Here is an 18840-nt window from a genome sequence, read left to right on the forward strand (position 1 = left end):
GAAGAGTTTTGAAAAAGTGACCTAAGTATTGAGAAATGTGTCCTAGCGACTGTAAAAAACTGTAACAGAAGTTGATTCAGTTGTTACTAAGCACTGTTTTTTCTGTTTTTTGGTTCCAAATGTCTTCAAACCCTTATTTGTCTTTTAAGGCTCTTCTTAGTGGCAGTTTGTCAACTTTGTAAAACAAACATAATGAGAGCCTTTGATGATATGCGTAAGGCTTATCTAAATGATGGAAAAACAAAAATATGGCCTGTAGTGGCCTGTACGGAAGAGGCTTCTGACTGAAGACATCTCTGGTTAGTCCTCCACAAAGATCTGATGTATTTGTTTACTCAAATTTATTCATACAAAAATAAATACTAAACACCTAAACCTATTTTGCTAATTTAGGGATTCATTTGTGGCTGATTAAATGCACCACAGAAAAACTACTTTTATGTATTTTAGCTGAAAATGTACAGAGAGCAGTAACCGTATTATGCTGGAACAAAGTTATTGAAATAGCAAATAAACTTTAACTGGTAACACAGAACATGTTTATGTCATGAATGTCATATGGAAGAAACAATTTTACATGTTTTGTTTAGATAGATATACTTTATTTATTCCAATATGGGAAATTGCAGAGTAGTAAAAGCTTTACACATAGTGAGAGTCACAATACAATGAGGTAAAAAGTTAAATAACATCTAGATGTATTTACAACATAAATGCAATATAAAATTTATAAATAAACAGTGTTGGTTAAAGTACAAGTAAAATAAGTTTAAGGTGCAGTGAACAGATTATATATAATGGAGCACAGTACAGTAGTAAAATCAATAAGATTTAACAGTAGTAAATAAAATCAAGAGAGTTCACATTTGGAGGAAGAAATAAGAAAATAAGGAATTTTTTTTAATATTCATAATGTTATTCATAGTCAGGAAGCTCTCATCAAAACAGGGTTAATAAATAGTATAGTTTCCAACAGCCATTAAAACACAAGAAGAAAAAGAGGAAGATTCCCAGAGGATAGGCAGGAAATTAGGGTTATTAAAAACTGTTTATTTTAAAATAATGCTAAATTGAAAAATAAATATATATTCGTAGCAACATACCGCTTCACAGTCTTGTACAGTAGGTCGCGGTAAGCACCTTTAAATCGTTTGCAAGCCGCCCATAAAGAAAATACGAAGAAGAAAAAGATTTCCCATGATTCCATAGTTTGTAGTTTACGGAGTAGCTAGCCCGCTAATTGAGCTAACTACACAGTAGCGGTGGCACAAAGGGTAAGCAGGTTTATTCTGGACGGAATCTAAATATATTTAAGAAGAAATAGCGTTTACGGTATCATTGATAGACGAGTTCGTTCTACTTTTCTAAACCCAAATGCAGTTTTTAGCGTAATTCCTGTTAGCATAGTTAGCTAGTGTGCAAAGCTAGCATACAAATAACTGTTTGGTTTCCCGCTTTGAAATAGATTTCGGTTATGAATGCTGGGTTTAATGAAACATTCAGCTTATGTTGACATTATCGTTATCTTTTATTTCATGTGTAATAGCTTTGTTTAAAGAATTGAGCTGAGGCGCCGAGTGTCCGATAATGGATGTAGTGCAGTAGCTAGTTAGCGCCTGGGGCGCGATTTTCAAATGAATCAGTGGACCTTCACTGTAGTTATATTATTGATTTTTTTGTCAGCTTTTAGAATCGTTTAATTTGAAATGTTCTCGCTTTGAACAACTATTTTACTGCAGTTTTCAAAAACGGACCTTATTGTTTAGTTTCGACCTTTTGATTCCTCTGTCAGGTAGAACAGTGCTTCATGATTCATGAACCTGTGATCTATAATGTTTCATAAAGTCAGTTTTAAATGTCTGTGTTTAGATCCAGGTGTAGGTTGGTAGCATCATTATAGCTTCTTGTAGACAGAAACAGAGCAACTGTTGCCTAGGAAACGACTTTACTAATCACTTGAGACTGATTAGGAGCTAAGAGGTTGGAACAAGTGGGACTCAAAGCCTCCATGGTTACTGACAACAAATCATGGACTCATTTTTGCTCTTCTTCATCTGTTGAAGTGAAACTGAAGCCAGATGAATCACCGTAAGACGGTGTAGGACCTTCTTTTTAGACAGATTTGGTGAATATTGTTTGGTTTTAAACCTGTGCAGGTGAGATGACCTCCACGCTGGGCCAGACGGCTCCTCTGGTCTCAAACCTGGAACCAGGGATGGGGAGGTCTGCTGCCGTGCTGGGGCTGTCTGCGGGGGTAGGGGGGGCAGAGATGGAGCTGCAGAAGATGCTGATCAATGAGAGGATCAAGTCTGAAAACCACCGAACCAACTACCAGAAGCTGATGGCTGAGTACACCAGGTTTGGAGTCTGATTATCAGGATATTTCTCTACAGATCAAAGGAATATTTATCCGCTGAGATCTTTAGCTTGTGTTGTTTGGTTTGACCTGTGCAGCCTGCAGACAGATTTTACGCGGATGCAGAGCGAACTTAAACGCCTACTGAGCGAAAGACAGTCGGAGCAAGAGAAGCTGCAGCGTCTGCTGGCGGAGCTGCGAGGAGAGCTGCTGGACAAAACCCGGGAGCTGGAGGAGCTACGGCTACAGGTCCGACTCAGAACCACAAAGAACTCACTAGTTTATACTAATCCCAAAAAGCAAATGTGGAACAGGTATACGATTTCTTTTCATGTGTGATGCTTTGCAGGTGATGACACCTCAGCGGTTGGAGCTGCTCAGGGCTCAGGTGCAGCAGGAGATGGAGGCTCCTGTGAGGGAGCGCTTCAACAAGCTGGAGGAGGTAAAAATGCAGAGATCCAGGGATCAAAACAACTTTTCTTACCTATTTTGTAGTTTTGGATTGATAGAATTATCTAAATCGCACAAAGAACAATAGTCAGCAACATCATTTGAGTTTGACATTTTTCAGTTCTTATTTGATTAAAACTGGTCATTTTTATTTAGAATAAATCAAAATATGTAAATTCATAAATTATGAATCCACACAGACCTAATATCCCAAAGAAAAGCTTTATTTTATTGTTAGATAAAAGTAGATATTTATTTAGTAATTTTAGTTAGTTTCATCCCTTGTTGAAGGATTCTTAACTTTCAAGCCAAATGTTATTTATTTATTTATTTTTTTAATATTGACATATTTTTTTTTACTATTGAGCTGTTTTAAGTTTCTTGCTTTTTTTGCGCCCCGCATGAAAAACATCCCTTCCACTGCTGGCAGATTTAAACACTTTCCTCAATGTCGATGTTTACAAAGTGTTCCTGCACAGTTCAGTGGAAAAATGTTTTAGTGGGCTGAACATGATCAGAGCACTCCGTCTTTTCCTTCTACATAAAAAAAACAAACAGTTTATCCCGCCTTTTTATGTGAAACCAGTAGAGTTTAACTCCTGTTTGTATATAGTTAAATAAAGAACAAAGATCACAGTTTACATGCAATGTCTGTCTCACTGGCAAATCTGGGATCAGCTTCTCTAATTAGTTGTTGTCAGCATCCAGCTGCATAAGTTTAGATTTTCCTCCTCTAGCATCGGCCTCTCTAGATGCTCTTATTGCATGTTGAGCCAAATGATCAACAGGAAACGTGCAGAAAGCTTTAAAATGTGCAGGTGGGTCTAAATGCAGCATAAAGTCATCAATATCAGGATCAGGATCAGACATACTTTAATTTTCCCAGAGGGAAATTACTTAAGTCATAATAAACAGCTCAAGATCTGTTGTTCCCTGTTTCTACAAAATAAGTTATAAAATTACATGATTCATGCTGATATCTTATAGAGCTGATATGGGTATGATGGAGGAGACTCATCCACGACTTCCGACACTAAACTCTCCTCCTCTTGCATGTTTCCTCTGTCCATAGCGTTCCTTGACAGTGTCGTTTCTAAGTCACCAATTTAGTGCTACTTGGTTCACTACTACTTCAGCACTAAGTTGCTAACTGGTTAGGAAGATGGTTCCAACAAACCGGCTACAATCAAACTGGCGTGCAAACCTTCCGCCACAAAAATCCCGCCCCCTTGATAAACGACCAATCACATTCACTTTATTCACCACTCGAGAGAATTCTGAAACATTTGGAACAGCCGATTCCCTACGACTTTAAAGAATGTTAAACAACTTTTAATCTGAACAAAAATAAGCATTTATTCACAAATCAAAACAATTCTAAGTCCTGGCTGCTGAATGGATTGAACTGGTTCGTTTTTTTTCCAGACTCGTCCAGATTTACCTTCATTCTCTCCACTTTCTGCTGCAGGACAAACTCTAAGGCTGTTACTCCAGCATGTCTGTCTGAGCTTTTAATTTTTCCGTGTTCTGAGGTCAGAAATAGAAATGTTTGATCTAAATATAATAGAAAATCTCCTAATATCCCTCTGTCAGTTTAATGTCTGTCAGTTTATTTTTTATTTTTCATAAAGCATAGATACATTTGACCATAGCTGCTCCTTTATCATCAAGAGTCCTCCTCCAGTCCTTTAAAGGTCTTTGTCTGGTCGTGTCTCCTCTCTAGGAGACGGAGCGGTACCGGTCTGACTACAACAAGCTGCGCTACGATTTCACCTTCCTCCAGTCCCAGTTTGAGCACCAGAGAGAAGAGCACGCTCGTGTGCTGGAGGAGAGGAGGATCATCTACGAGGCGGAGGTGGCTGCTTCTGTTGGAGGTATCAGGGTTCTAGTGATGATTTGCTGATGTCATTCTGGGGTTCTGTCGTCAGGTTGCTCGACTGGAGAGGGACAGAAAGGAACTGGTGGCTCATTATCAGGGCTCAGACGCTCTGAGTGACGGGAGGCGGGTGGAGGCTCTGCTGAGAGAGAAGGCCCAGCTGAACCAGAGGCTCAAAGGCCTGGAGGCAGAAGTAGCCGAGCTCCGAGCGCAGAGGGAGAACTCAGGGCAGCAGGCTGAGAGCGTCCAGCGCACCCAGACCAGACAGCTGACTGAGCTGCAGGCGGCCGTCAAATCGCTGGAGGTGAACCTGAACACAAAGTGTCTGATAGTGAGCGTGTTTTACCGCCTGATCGTTCTCTGATTAGACCGTGTTTTACCGTCTGATCGTTCTCTGATCAGACCGTGTTTTACCGTCTGATCGTTCTCTGATCAGACCGTGTTTTACCGTCTGATCGTTCTCTGATCAGACCGTGTTTTACCGTCTGATCGTTCTCTGATCAGACCGTGTTTTACCGTCTGATCGTTCTCTGATCAAACCGTGTTTTACCGTCTGATCGTTCTCTGATCAGACCGTGTTTTACCGTCTGATCGTTCTCTGATCAGACCGTGTTTTACCGTCTGATCGTTCTCTGATCAGACCGTGTTTTACCGTCTGATCGTTCTCTGATCAGACCGTGTTTTACCGTCTGATCGTTCTCTGATCAAACCGTGTTTTACCGTCTGATCGTTCTCTGATCAGACCGTGTTTTGATCGAACTGTGTTTTACTGCCTGATTCTTTTTTTGATTGAACCGTGTTTTACTGCCTGATCGTTTTGTGATCAGACCGTGTTTTACTGCCTGAATGTTTAGTGATCGAACTGTGTTTTACTGCCTGATTCTTTTTTGATCGAACCGTGTTTTACTATCTGATCGTTCTCTGATCAGACCCTGTTTTACCGTCTGATCGTTCTCTGATCAGACTGTTTTACCGTCTGATCGTTCTCTGATCAGACCGTTTTACCGTCTGATCGTTCTCTGATCAGACCGTTTTACCGTCTGATCGTTCTCTAATTAGACCGTGTTTTGATCGAACCGTGTTTTACTGCCTGAATGTTTTGTGATCGAACTGTGTTTTACTGCCTGATCGTTGTGTGATCAGACCGTGTTTTACCGTCTGATCGTTCTCTGATTAGACCGTGCTTTACTGCCTGATCGTTCTCTGATCAAACCGTGTTTTACCGTCTGATCGTTCTGTTATAAAACCGAGTTTTACCGTCTGATCCAATGTGCTGCAGGCGGAGCGTCTGTCGTTGCGTCAGCAGCTGGAGAGAACGGGGTCTGAGCTTCAGCAGAGCCAAGAGCAGAACAGCCAGCTCACAGGACGGCTGCTCAAAGCAGAGAGAGATGTCATCTCGCTGAACTCACAGGTAGGACCCCCCCCCCGCCAGTCTGAGGCGTCAGTCAGCCATCGCTGCCCTCTAACCTTTAATGGATGCACTGGTTTCAGATGGAAAGCCTGAAACATTCCCATAAGCTGGAACTGGCGGGCATCAAACTGGAGTGTGCTAGCTCTAAAAGAGAGCTGGAGAGGGAGAGGGACGCTGTGCAGGCCCAGATGGACGGTACCGCTCAGTCCGACACACGTTTCTACCATTCTGCTTCCTGACGGCTCCATCACAGCTACATGCTGCCTTTATCCTCACATCCTGAGTCTTACTGGTTGGTTTCAGGGCTTCAGACTGACATTGATGTTCTGAAGGAAGCACTGGACCGAAGCAAGGAGGTTTTGGTGGAAAAAGAGAGGGAGCTGGTGAGGAAGGTGCAGTCGGTCCGAGAGGAGGAGTTCCACAAACAAGCCACTTTAAACGAGGAAAAGTCAGAATCTGATCATTCACTTCGACAAGGAAAGAATGACCGAAAACTACAGAGAATGTTTTCCTCATCTTGATTCTTCTTCTAGGTTGGAGCTGGAGAATCGCCTCGCCATGTTAGAGCAGCAGAGGGCGCTGCAGGACGCCTCAGATCAAACCTTAAAGGAGGAGTGGGAGGAACGGGTCCGCAGCGCTCAGCAGGGAGAGGAGTCTGCTCGCAGAGAGCTGCAGAACCTGAGGTCAGCCTGCAACTCCGTGGTTCACCTGCAGAGAGCGCCGTTCCGAACAATTGTTTTTTTGTTGTTGGTGTTTCTTTGAAAAGTTGGATCAAATGGTTGTTTTCTGTATGTTAGAAACAAGCTACAGCAGCAGAGTTTGAAGATGGAGGAGCTGGAGAGACAACGAGCAGAGATGGCCGACCTTCAGCAGGTGAGACCACGGGCTTTACATCCACCGAAACATGTTTGGTTTCTCTACTGAAGGTTTGGTTTCTGATAACAGCAGAACCAGGAGCTGGGGGTCCAGCTGGCGGCGCTGAGGCGTTCTGAAAGCGAGCTGATGGACGCAAACCAGAGCCTGAGAGAAACGGTGGACAGAGCAAGGGAGGAGCTGAGGGCAGCGCGGGCACAAACCGAGAGGAGTCAGCACGAGGCGGAGAGGTGCAGCTACTCGCTCCGCCCCTTCTCGGAGGTTCTCCTTTCTCCTGGTTTTGACCAACCTGCTGTCTGTTGTTGCTTCTCCAGGATGGTGGAGGACCAGCTGGTGGAGAAGCACAGGCTGCAGCAGCGGGAGGCGGAGCTTCAGCAGAAATACTCTCAGGCCAAAGAGAAGCTGCAGAGAGCAGCGGCGGCTCAGAAGAAGGTCCGCTTCATGACGTCGATCTGCTTTTATCGTCTAAAACAACAATGAGCTGAATACAAGGTTTGTGTCGTTTAGAGGAAACATCAGACAGAGAACCGAGAGAAGAAGCTGCAGGATAAGATCCAGCTGCTGGAGGCCAAAATCGAGGAGCTGGAACTAGAAGCTGCTGCTGCTAAGAAGTCAGTCTGACTCCATCGATAACCTGAAGCTCTTCTGGCTTTTCTGTCGCCTAATTTTCTTTCCGGGTGTTTCCAGGCGCTCGGTTTTCTCAGAGGAGCAGGCTCAGCTGAAGAGACGTCTGAAGGAGCTGCAGCGGCGACACCACGAGTTCCGCCGCCTCCTCCTGGGCGGCCAGGGGCCCCACCCCATGACCTCCTCGCTCTCCCTACCGGTCCTCGGGTGTGAGGGCCCGCTTTCTGTCGACCTGGTGAGGCTCTGATTATAGTTGGATGAGGTCTGATTAAACTGAGCCCAACGTTCTGGAAACTGGATGCACAGCTATTGAATATAAGAATCCAGGGCAGGTTTCTCTATTTCATCATGCACTTTGTAAATGTAGGAAATAGAAATGTAGAATATCTTTTCTTAAACTTCAAAATTGTCTTGGAAGAATGTTAAAATCTTAGTTCTGACAGCAAACTAAAGCATCCAAACGGCGTTTGTTCTGCAGGAGGCGGAGTTCTCTGTGCTGCGGAGGAGACTGGAGAGTCTGGAGAACGCTCAGCAGCAGCAGCTGGAGGAACTGGGCTCACTGGTGCAACAATGAGCACGGCTCTGCTCCCAAACCTGACCTCTGACCCCGACCGTGTCACCTTCGTTCCAAAGCTCCTCAGGAATAAATCTTTTATTGTTTACATTTATCTCCCTCCTCAACGGGCCTGGAAAGCCTTTAGAGCCGATAAACACGATACCCTGAAAAAAAGAACCTATCTGATCGATTTTATGTTTAAATTAAAGAAGATTTTTATCTCTCTGGGTTTTAGAACAGAAACAAACATTGTTAGGGAAACAAAATACAGATTTTCTTCAATTTTATGCAAAATGGAACAGAAAAAAACAAACCTTTTCATTGCATAATGACTAGAAATCAGCATTAATGTTTTGAGATCATTTGAAGCCATTCTGGGTGTGAAGCTGAGGTTGATGTTGACATCAAGGCACTATGAACAGAAACTTGCACATAAAAATGTACAAACTTATTTTTTTTAACTTGAATAATAACTCAGCTGTCGATTTCCTTTGCTCCGTTTGAGAAGCTGATGTGAATTTTTTGCTTGTTTATTAAAAGTTTTCCAGGTTTAAAGGTGCTACATGTTTACATGTTCAGTCCTTCCAGTTTTTATCTCCAGCTTACTTCATGAAAGTAATCCTCAGCGGGGTTCCTTCGCTCTGATGTCTGAAACGTTTTCAGCTCCATGTTTACTGAAGGTGACGACTGCCTCGTCACAGACGTGGAAGAGCTCCCCTCCCTTCCTGTCGAGTTCATTCAAGTTCAGCTTACGGATGAGCTCAGTTCCATGAGCAGCTCTTCAGGCCGTCAAATAAGTCTTTTACATGCTGCAGTTGCTCCAGCAGCTCAGTGGGGGCGCCGTTGCTGAGCAGCTTCTCGTTGATCTGTGGAAAATCCAGACAGGTGTCACAGGAGAAGATGCTTCCCTAAAATCTGCTGCACAGTGGATTGAATAAATGCATGATCAGATCTGTTCACAGTTTCAACCTGGTGGAAACGATAATAAAAGCGACAGCAGACTCTGCTTTCTAGATGTCCTACTTTGCAGAAAGGAACAGGAAACATAAAGGCTTGACACGCAGCTGAAGAAGTTCAGCTCGTTTCCTTTCTGTCCTTCCATTTGATTATCAGTTTCACAACCTACTTCTGCAGCGGCCTACATCTCGCAGCTTTTCCTGTGAGGAAACAGCTACTAGCAACATGTCTTTAATGTTCTTAAATTCTTTCTTTGAATCTGGAAGGTCAGAGTCATCATTAGGCTGCTTCAGCTAAAAGTTTGACTGTTTGGATTTGCTGTTTATTTTGCGGCCTAGAAGCGATGTGAGTTAGGGGATGCACCGATTTAAAAAACCTAAGGCCGATATATATATATTCCCATTAAAATATTATAATTAACCAGAAAACTATGTTTAAAATATTATATACATTGCAAAAACTAATCTAAACATAAGTAACATATTCTTAAATGTATATTTTGAGCAGGTTAATAAGATGATCTGCCATTGGATTATTATACCATTAAATTCCACATATAGATATAATGCCCCTAAAAATATATATATAAATTATCTTATTCCATTGGGAAATCACTTTACTTACCTGCTCAAAGCAAAGGGAAATACATTGATTTAGATAAAGACATGTCCGATTTTGCTGTTTGTTTCTCTAACATTTGGACATGATTAAAAAACAAAAACAGTGCAGACCAGGGATAAAAACATACAATGCAAAAAGATTATTATGGTTTATTATATTTTTTTCCCATCTCGTTAATTGATAACATAAAAAAATCCTTTAAATGTTGTAGTGGTATCACCGTCCACTAGAGGGCACTGCTGTTTTTTCTCTCTGGTAATTTGCAAGAGAGGTAATGCCAGAGTCCAATCAAGGATTATTTTCACTCTTTAATGAAGATAAGGATTTTTTTCCCCCAAGCGTTTTATTGTCATTACATCATCACAAGTACGGAGCAATGAAATTAACTCTCTGCATTTAACCCATCCGTTTGGGGAGCAGTGGGCTGCCATTGTGCGGCACCCGGGGAGCAGCGTGGGATTAAGGGTCTTTGCTCAGGGACCCCGAGCTCCAAATTCCAAGCGCAATCCCCTAACCACTAGGCCGCCTGCAGAATGAACATCATGTGGTTCTGTTTGTGAACATAAACTCTGGATAAACAATATAGAGCCATTTAACCTCCTGTTATATCCATAACGTCTCTCCCAGCATAGAATGCTGGATTACACTAACAGACCTACATCACATTTAGCATTTCTTTAAAACAAGGTGGCTCATTTAGACATTTTGAACTGAAAGAGCTTCCTGGATGGGAAGCAAAACGTCTTCAAACTTGGAAGCAAAGTCCAGTGGATTGTTTTTTAGCTTCACCAACAAGGTGGCAAATATACCTCGTCTATTATTGATCGTTTGACATTGGAAACCCTAATGGGTTCCTGTTTTGTTATATCATCTAGTTTAATAAAGTGTAAGAAAACATGTTTTGTTTATAAAAAAAAAAATAGAAGCTCATCATTAGATTGTTTAAGATTGTATTACAGTTTTGGTCAAACATCATCCTGAGCTGCATCATAACTGCTGTCACATGACCAAACAAACCATGTGACTGATCCCCCTCCTTAACAACTACATGGAAACAAACATTGGTTTCAACAGGACAATTTTATCTGAGTCATACCTCTATGCTTAAAGATGAACTATATCTGTGGATTCCAATATTAATGCCAAGTATCAGTAATGCCTGATGTGAGGTAAAATTGCCATTAGAGAATTGTGTGTTGCCCGGCTAGCTCAGTCGGTAGAGCTTGAGACTCTTAATCTCAGGGTCGTGGGTTCGAGCGCAAAACATTTTGGGAGGGGAGTGGTGGCCTAGTGGTTAGGGCATAGGCTTGTGAGTTTGATCTCCCACTCTGGCTCCCTTATCAAGGACCTTATTAACCTCACACTGCAGTGGCCGCACAATGGCAGCCCACTGCTCTCCAAGGGGATGGGTTAAATGCAGAGAAGTAATTTCCCTCTGGGGTAATTAAATGTTAATTACACATATATATATATATATATATATATATATGAGATGAATGCATCCTCATGTTGTGGATGTAAGGACTAACCTGCTCGAAGTATCGCTGTACAAATTCATAGAGCTTTTTGAGGGCTGCGGCTTCGTTGAACTCCCCTTCATGTTTCTAGAGAGAGAAAGAAATAGGAAAGTAAATCATTTAAAGGTATAGTGGAGGATGTTTTTTTTCCTAGTGGATCATCAGAATAAGTGGCCCTCCCAATTGTCAATCATTTTGGTGATATGTTTACGTAAGGCCATCCTATGTGCTCATCCCCATTTTTACTTACCGATGGTCAGTCTGACATAGTGGAAAAATTGCAAATCTTCTTTTAAGGGCTCGTGCACGCTCTCACATACGGTACATTAAATAGGCTTTCCCTCTGCGGAGCGGGTACAGGGTTGTGTATGCGCATATTTTTTTAAAGTGGAGAGGGCTTGTCTCTTCAAATATTTGCGAAAATCCTCCACTATAGCTTTAAAAAAAAACACTAGAACTTGAACTCATCACAGCTGTCAAAGTGCTGTGGATCAAAAATCAGTTTTAATGCAGCTGATCAAATAAGCCATTAAAAAAGCAGAAATATCTGAGATTATATCGTCCAAACTGGACTGGTTACACAGAACCTTTGACCGATGCTGTGTTTGAAATCTATTAATGGTCCAGGCCAATTCTTCAAAGATCAAAAGCAAGACCAAATCTTTAGAATTAGACTTAAATATTGGAACAGCTAAAAAAAAAATCCTAATTTAAATCACAAAATGAATTGAAAAGATTAACTGATTCATCACAATAAACTAAAAAAATACTGATTCCAACCATGCATTGATATGCAAACTAAATTCTTTAGTTTATGTTGCACGTTAAAATGAAAAACTGATAAAGTTGAACGAATTATGAAAAAATCTGTAAGAAACAAAAAACTTTTTTAGCCTCTAATGTATTTTTATTAAAAAGTATTTATACAAAAACAAAGTCTCAAAATGTTCATGTATCAAGACAACCTATATATATATATATATATATACATATATATATATATATATATATATATATATATATATATATATGCACTGCTGCACTTTTTGTGACCACTGCTGCACTTTTTGTATTTTTCTATAACTCGTGCCATTTGAAATATCAATGCAACGTTCATAAGCTGTATGTAACGCAATTTCGTTCTGTATGCACCCTGTGCATACAAAATGACAAATAAAGAAGTCTAAGTCTAAGTCTATATGTGTGTGTGTTTACTACTTTTAATTATAGAAATAATGGGACAGAATAATTTTTCCACTACTGTATTTTGGGGTTTTCTTTACGTTGAACACCAGATTGCATTAATCATAAAATAGCAATAAGTTCAAGGTAAAAACTAAACATCTGATCCTGTTTTATTTAAAATATTTGGTCTTGATGAAATTTACTGAGGTTTGATAATATGGTAAAAATGCTCCTCCATCCCTGGTGATGAGTTTATGTGATTTTACCTTGGACTCTCCCTGCAGGAAGTCTCTGAACTCAGCGTTGCTAACTTCTGGCTGCTCTCGGATCTGTTTGTAGTAAACCTTCACCTCCTGCTTGAACTTAGGGATATCTTTGGCGTAGAGAAGCTTGTTGGTCGGTGCGTGCTGAAACATTTTAGTCATTTAGTTATTTTTCACTTGGAGTTTTTACTCAGTTCTGCGATTTGGCAATGGAATGTGCTTCTTCACCTTCCCCAGCTGGGTCTCACTCAGGGAGAAGGAGTCCATGAAGGCCTGAGCGATGACGGACAGGCAGCCATCCACATGGGGGGTCTTCTCCATGTCGAACACAAACTGCGGGTTCTTCAGGATGTTGATCCAGAAGCGCAGCGGCAGGCTGGTTTGGAGAGAAAGGAAACCGAACGGTTCATTCTCGCACTCATTGTCCAATCAGAGGTGAAGGAAGCCATCCTTACCTGTTGGTCTTCCAGATGTGTCGCACGTCTGGATCTGTGATCTTCATGTTCTCTGCCTGAGCATCCAGGAAGTCAAAGAAGTATTTGATGGCGAGTGGGGCTCTGCTCTGGGACATCCCCCAGATGGACCTGAAGAGGTTCTCCACATATGAATGAACGGCCACCTTAGAGCAGGAGACAGAACAACTGAACGTCATTAGGCAACCTTAAAAAAAAAAATCTTTTTTTTCCTACTTCTGTTTGTCCCAGCAGAGAGCTGCACTGGAACCAGTTCCTCCTACCTTGGTGGAGAGCAGCTTGGTCAGGTACACCTCTTTCAGTTTGAGCTTCTTCCTCTCTGGGTTCCTCCCTTGCTCCTCCACCACATCAGGATCAATCTGCACCAACAACACCAACCAACCCATTAGCTGCACTCAATAACTATCCTGTTAAATCGGCATGAGAGTGAAAACTATGAAGTTGGAGTAAAAAACAGCCTCCTACCAAATGGAAGTACTTTCCACAGAAGTTTTCATCATCTAGAAAAAAAGTAAACAGGAAGTAACGTGATCAGGCAATCTATTACTTTATTAGACAGAAAACATGCAGTAAAACAAACCAGCGGAAAACAAACAAACAAAGAAAAACGTTATACGAGATATTGATTAATTAAAATGAAACTGACGTTTATTTGTTTCCGTTAAAGTGTAAAAAATAAATGGAAATTGGAATATTTACAGTGCCGGTTCTAGACCTAATCTACCAGGGGGCCCAGGGTGGAGCCCTGTGTTTTTTTTTATGGAGACACAAAACTAAAGATTGAAAAAAAAAACATGGCAGTAATTCATTGATTGATTAATATACATTACTTAGCATAATATAATAATTTAGTTGTTATCTCAGCAATGAATTATTGATTGAAACATATTAGGTAGATTTCAAGCAGCAGTAATAATATATTTCTGACTAGAATTATCTGCTCCTGCAGATTTGAACAAACCACAATTTTAACCTAAGTTTAAACTTTGTGGTGTCCTTTGCTTCTAACTCATTGCGGAGTCTTTTTTAGCCATTGTTGATGGTAACAACAGTGCGGTAAAATGTTCCCCATTTCTTAGAAAAAAAACATTCAAAGAGCGACACTTTTTGTATTTAGAAGACCAAATATGAAACAACACCCTAAGACATTTTTCACACCTCTTTTGCAGAATGAGATCAGCATGCAGCATGACAATGAAGCACCTTCTTTGTGTCATAGCCATTTATGCAGTGCTGGATGATAGATACTTTCACTTTAAATTAAGGAGGAATGGACTATATTTAGAGAAAAAGTTTCCCTCCTTTGAAGCCATGTTTAGCTATGATCTCAGACCAGAAGATGACGTTCTATGTATATCGGTTCTTACCTTGCACACTCCCCTGTGGGCTTAGCGGAGGATGAGTTTTAGTTGATAGCACTTTAATTGTTGCCCCATCATCAATCTAAAAAAAACAGAATAGATTAACCAGATTATTTCCAACAAGAACATAAAGGAACTGGTTGAATGAAATAGCTAAATCAATCCAGGAGCTTCAGATGCACCAATCCTTTGTTCAGTGTTGAAAACAAATAATCAATTTTTGACTAAAAGGTGAAAAACTGAAAGCTAATTTGTTTTTCTATTTGAACAGATGTGTTGAAACTGAAAACGTTCTAATTTGGGCTCTTTAATACCAGCCCTATTTTCAGTTTCATACACTTTCTGATTTTGCCGTCTGTTGTGGCTTATAAAAAACATGTCCTGTATGAGTCTAAAGCAGAAGAAGTGTCCTCCATATTTGTTACATTCATGGCTGCTGGGTTATTTTTGTTGTGAAATCAACATCTTGCTCTACCTATTTTATTTTATTTTTTTCCACATTTGAGGATGAACTAAACATTTGGGGACACATCTTAAAACCTTAGTGAGTTTCCCATGTTTGGTCAAATCAGTTTTAACTGCATTCATTTCATATGAAATCTAGGGCTGAAAAAATTAAGCAGATTAATCTTGATTAATTGATTATTGAAATAATTGGAGGACAAGTTATTTTGATGATCCACCCAGAAAAAGAACATCCTCCACTATACCTTTAAATTTTTACTTTGCATTAATCTGTTAGTGGCACAAATGTACTGTAGAGCCTTGGACTCGGGAGACCAGAGAATTTTTGGTCAAGTTCAAAATAAATCTGAGGCAGTCTGGGTTGGCCTGACCTCAAATGGGTTATGATGCAGTATCATAAATACAAAAAGAAATACTGAGGCATTAGTTTTTAAAGGCAGACATGAGGCAGCCTTATGGCGATCTGTAAAATGTACCCCAAAAAGGTGATAACAATTTGCACTGAGGCAAATGCACAATTTTATTGTAAGGAATTTGCAACTAATAAAGATAATGTGGATGATTTGTGCGTAAAAAAAGGGGACATATGAAAAAAGAAAAAAAGGAGAGAAAAACAAACTAGCTGTGACACATTTCATGTTCAGGACATCTTGATGGAGCAGAATGACCATATAAGCCATTACGCAGCATTTTTCACCCCATCTTTTTCCCTTTATATGAAAAAAGCTCCACCCTTTCTAGATGCGATGACTAAAGGATGACCGTTTTCCATGTCCTCTGCTTATCAAGCTGTTGCATCAGAGGAAAACATGTTGATTCCCTCTGACAGCAACAACTAAACCGGATCACAAGTTTCTTATAAAGTAGAAGTGAAACTGAGTAATGGCGCTGGTGCCATTAGCCCCTCCCCCCCAAAAAACCCTCTTCCTCTTCATCTTGCAGTTTAGGCAACATTTTCTGTCCATATCATTTTTGTTGGTTAAAGAGTCACTTGCTCTGTCCACCAGCCCTGACTCAGCTCCACACCCCCACCCTGCTTTCACAGCAGTAAAAAAAGCTACATACGTGTCTGTTTGTTTGTAACACCGCAGCCTCTGCACCCCCCCTCATACAGTTGTTTTAAACTATGTAAATCTCTGTTACAGTTGAAAGTCTCACCTTATAGTGTCTGAGTGTGTTGAGCTTAGTCAACTCCCCGATCACCTCGGAGCCTGCATCCACCTCCTGCAGAGGAAAAAACGATCCATCTTTCTCCAGTTCTGGAAGGAGAGAAAGATTTATTAGTTTGATCTAAAGCAGGCGTCTTTGACAATCTTTAGGGACCCAGAATAAAGAAGAAACGGATATAAGACCCCCTGCAATGGGGTATGGAGGACCAGGAAAATCAATGAAAAAGAAATACAACCATTGGAAATTCAGCTTTTTGTTAAAGACAAAATGCAATTGTATCCATGATCCACAATTTGAATATGTATTTTCAAATCCTGTTTCTAAAAGAAGATTTGAAAACTGTAAAACATTTTGATTATAAATAACTTTCCTTATTGAACATTCAAAGAGGCAATTCCTTTTCCCACTTCTGTTTTCCTTTTTGAGCTTGAAATTTTTAAGCCTTTTTGGATTTGCATTTTATTTGGTAACACTTGACAATAAAGTCCAAAACATTTCCGTAACGACTAGATAACATCTAGTAAACTAATCAGGAACTAATGGGAAGGTAACCAGTGGAGAACAACCCAGCCCATCCTTATTATGGCAATGCTGCTTCATTACTAAAGAAACAAGGAACTAATCAGAACCCATTGGGTAGTTTCATTTTACTTAAGAGTAGATAAAACATTAGTTAATGGTCAGGTGCTAATTAGCTAATGTTTGTTTCTTTATTAACTACTTGGTATGATGCTTTACTCCAAAAAGTCCATAGAATACTAGCTAGGCAATGATTTGGTGCTCAGTAAGTGATAGAGATAATTAGGATGACAGCAGAACTAAAAAGCAAAAGTGATAACGTCTTTCATTAACAGGTTTACAAAAGAGAGATCCAATGAACTATGTTATTGACAAGAAACAGGTTTTTCTTATCACCTCCTCCAGATACCTTGTGTTTTACAATTTAATTCAGTTTATTTATTTAACGCCAATTCACAACACATGTTGTTGTCAAGGCACTTTACAGTTCACCGGATCATCAAATTGATTCAAAGTTTTCTAACTAAGGGTCCTTTTCCCTTTTATTATTCTCTGTTACACCTGCAGTATATTAAGCTAAGGGCTCCACACCACTAGTTGGAACTGAGAGTCTTCTTGGATGTTAGGTGAAACAGCAGCTTCTAAACAGAGCATGCATGAGGAGAAATGGGCTCTCGCATGTGTTTAATAGGCGTTCCCTCTCGGCAACAGGTACAGGGTTGTGCATGTACATTTTATTTTAGTGGAGAGGGCGAGTCTTTTCAAAAATCAGTGAAAATCCTCCATTGTACCTTTTAGCTTTGCCTTCTCAGGTTTAGAGTTTATTCCGAATCAACATTTCTTTACTTTCTGCTGTTGTTGTGGTAATAAACCAGTAGTCCCCTAATAAGCCACTCGTGAACTTTTAGTTCTCCGTGTTTTTATTGTAATTACCAGAGATGGGAAGTAACGAAGTACAAATACTTCGTTACTGTACTCAAGTAGATTTTTCTGATATTTTTACTTTACTTTACTACTTATTTTTATGGCGACTTTTTACTTCTACTCCTTACATTTTTACACAAATATCTGTACTTTCTACTCCTTACATTTTAAAAAATTGGCTCTTTACTTTAGTTTTGAATAATTTCAATGGAATTACCGTTATTATTTTTCACATCATCAATACCAAATTCAATCTAATTGGATGGGAATCTACGTTGCATTTGACGCACCACTACAAGATGAATCGACAGATTCGGCGGTATTCATTCGCGGCAAATCATTGCAGCTTGGTGGCGGTGGCGTTAGCATAGTAGCATGGATGACGAGATGATTGAAAATGAACACAACGGAGATCTAGTCCTATTGGCAGACATCCATTTAAAATGTAGACAACGGCATGAAAAAAGTGGTTTCTACTTTTACTTTTATACTTTAAGTAAATTTACAAGCCTGTACTTTGTTACTTTTACTTGAGTAAAGAAGTTTAATCAGTACTTCCACTTTTACCAGAGTATTTTTTAACACAAGTATCTGTACTTTTACTCAAGTACGGAAAGTGAGTATTTTTGCCATCTCTGGTAATTACTCATTAGTTCCTGATTGGTTATGCTCGTTTCCTCAGTGAATACACATTAGTTACTGATTAATAATTAGTGCTTCACAGGTAACAAAGCAGCGGTGCCATAATAATCCTGGGCTGGGTGTCCCCCATTAAGTACTGATTAACTACCAATTAATTCTTCATTAGTTCCCTGGGCGTTCTCTAGTAGTTAATCAAATTTCGTGTCATTGTTTCTTTCTACTTCCTTTCTAAGGAACAATATACTTACAGCTCATAGTTTTGTTGCAATTAATTAATTATTTAGTTTCACCCTTTTAACAGTTTAGCTACAGTTTATAAAAAGGTTTAGCAGCTTATAAATAGATTTATGATGGCTAATAACTGGTTTAGTAATAGCTTATTAACAATGTTCTTCCAAAAGCCAAATGGAAAATAGAAAGTGCTATGAGCATGAACTTTTCAAATATTTAATATAAAAACCTTTTTATAATGAGATTTATGAATTTGTTTTTTTTAATATGAAAATGGATTTTGAAATACATTTTTAAATAATTGAGTATTGTTTTCAATAATGGATTAATAAATACTTACAATTCCTCTGTAATAATTACATTTAA

General features: G+C 39.9%; 2 protein-coding genes across 4 annotated transcripts in view; one reads left to right on the forward strand and one right to left on the reverse strand.

Annotated features, from left to right (window-relative positions):
• Window positions 1-1147: 1147 nt before the first annotated feature.
• cep83 (centrosomal protein 83) lies at window positions 1148-8705 on the forward strand. Of its 3 annotated transcripts, none has more exons than XM_038302048.1 (16): window positions 1149-1274; window positions 2157-2358; window positions 2455-2605; window positions 2706-2798; window positions 4530-4661; window positions 4735-4986; window positions 5962-6093; window positions 6174-6288; window positions 6397-6541; window positions 6627-6776; window positions 6891-6966; window positions 7039-7196; window positions 7281-7398; window positions 7474-7577; window positions 7654-7825; window positions 8069-8705. In XM_038302048.1, exons 2-16 carry the CDS (start codon window positions 2162-2164, stop codon window positions 8162-8164), a joined length of 2091 nt encoding a protein of 696 aa, XP_038157976.1. In that variant the 5' UTR covers window positions 1149-1274; window positions 2157-2161; the 3' UTR covers window positions 8165-8705. The 3 variants fall into 3 exon arrangements, with proteins under 3 accessions (XP_038157975.1, XP_038157976.1, XP_038157977.1); XM_038302049.1 differs by having other exon boundaries at window positions 7042-7196; XM_038302047.1 differs by having other exon boundaries at window positions 1148-1274; window positions 7039-7398.
• The window catches only part of plxnc1 (plexin C1), a 42369-nt gene continuing 31865 nt past the window's right edge, over window positions 8337-18840 (reverse strand). Inside the window, exons 23-31 of the mRNA XM_038302050.1 lie at window positions 16147-16247; window positions 14530-14605; window positions 13628-13662; window positions 13426-13521; window positions 13145-13308; window positions 12918-13065; window positions 12693-12833; window positions 11254-11328; window positions 8337-9012 (exon numbers count right to left, since the gene is read on the reverse strand). Of these exons, the coding sequence (XP_038157978.1) occupies window positions 8908-9012; window positions 11254-11328; window positions 12693-12833; window positions 12918-13065; window positions 13145-13308; window positions 13426-13521; window positions 13628-13662; window positions 14530-14605; window positions 16147-16247 (941 nt within the window). The 3' untranslated portion in view covers window positions 8337-8907. The remainder of the gene's footprint in view (window positions 9013-11253; window positions 11329-12692; window positions 12834-12917; window positions 13066-13144; window positions 13309-13425; window positions 13522-13627; window positions 13663-14529; window positions 14606-16146; window positions 16248-18840) is intronic.

The sequence above is a fragment of the Cyprinodon tularosa genome, unplaced genomic scaffold, assembly GCF_016077235.1.
Source record: "Cyprinodon tularosa strain WSP-4 unplaced genomic scaffold, ASM1607723v1 ctg480, whole genome shotgun sequence".
Taxonomy (NCBI): Eukaryota; Metazoa; Chordata; class Actinopteri; order Cyprinodontiformes; family Cyprinodontidae; genus Cyprinodon; species Cyprinodon tularosa.

What these genes read in the sequence shown, in the direction of transcription:
- cep83 (XM_038302047.1), top strand. Translation starts at nt 2,162, where the DNA reads ATGACCTCCACGCTGGGCCAGACGGCTCCTCTGGTCTCAAACCTGGAA. An exon ending in GCTTCAACAAGCTGGAGGAG is followed by an intron (nt 2,799 to 4,529) that starts GTAAAAATGCAG and finishes TCTCCTCTCTAG; the next exon opens with GAGACGGAGCGGTACCGGTC. An exon ending in GCCCGCTTTCTGTCGACCTG is followed by an intron (nt 7,826 to 8,068) that starts GTGAGGCTCTGA and finishes TTTGTTCTGCAG; the next exon opens with GAGGCGGAGTTCTCTGTGCT.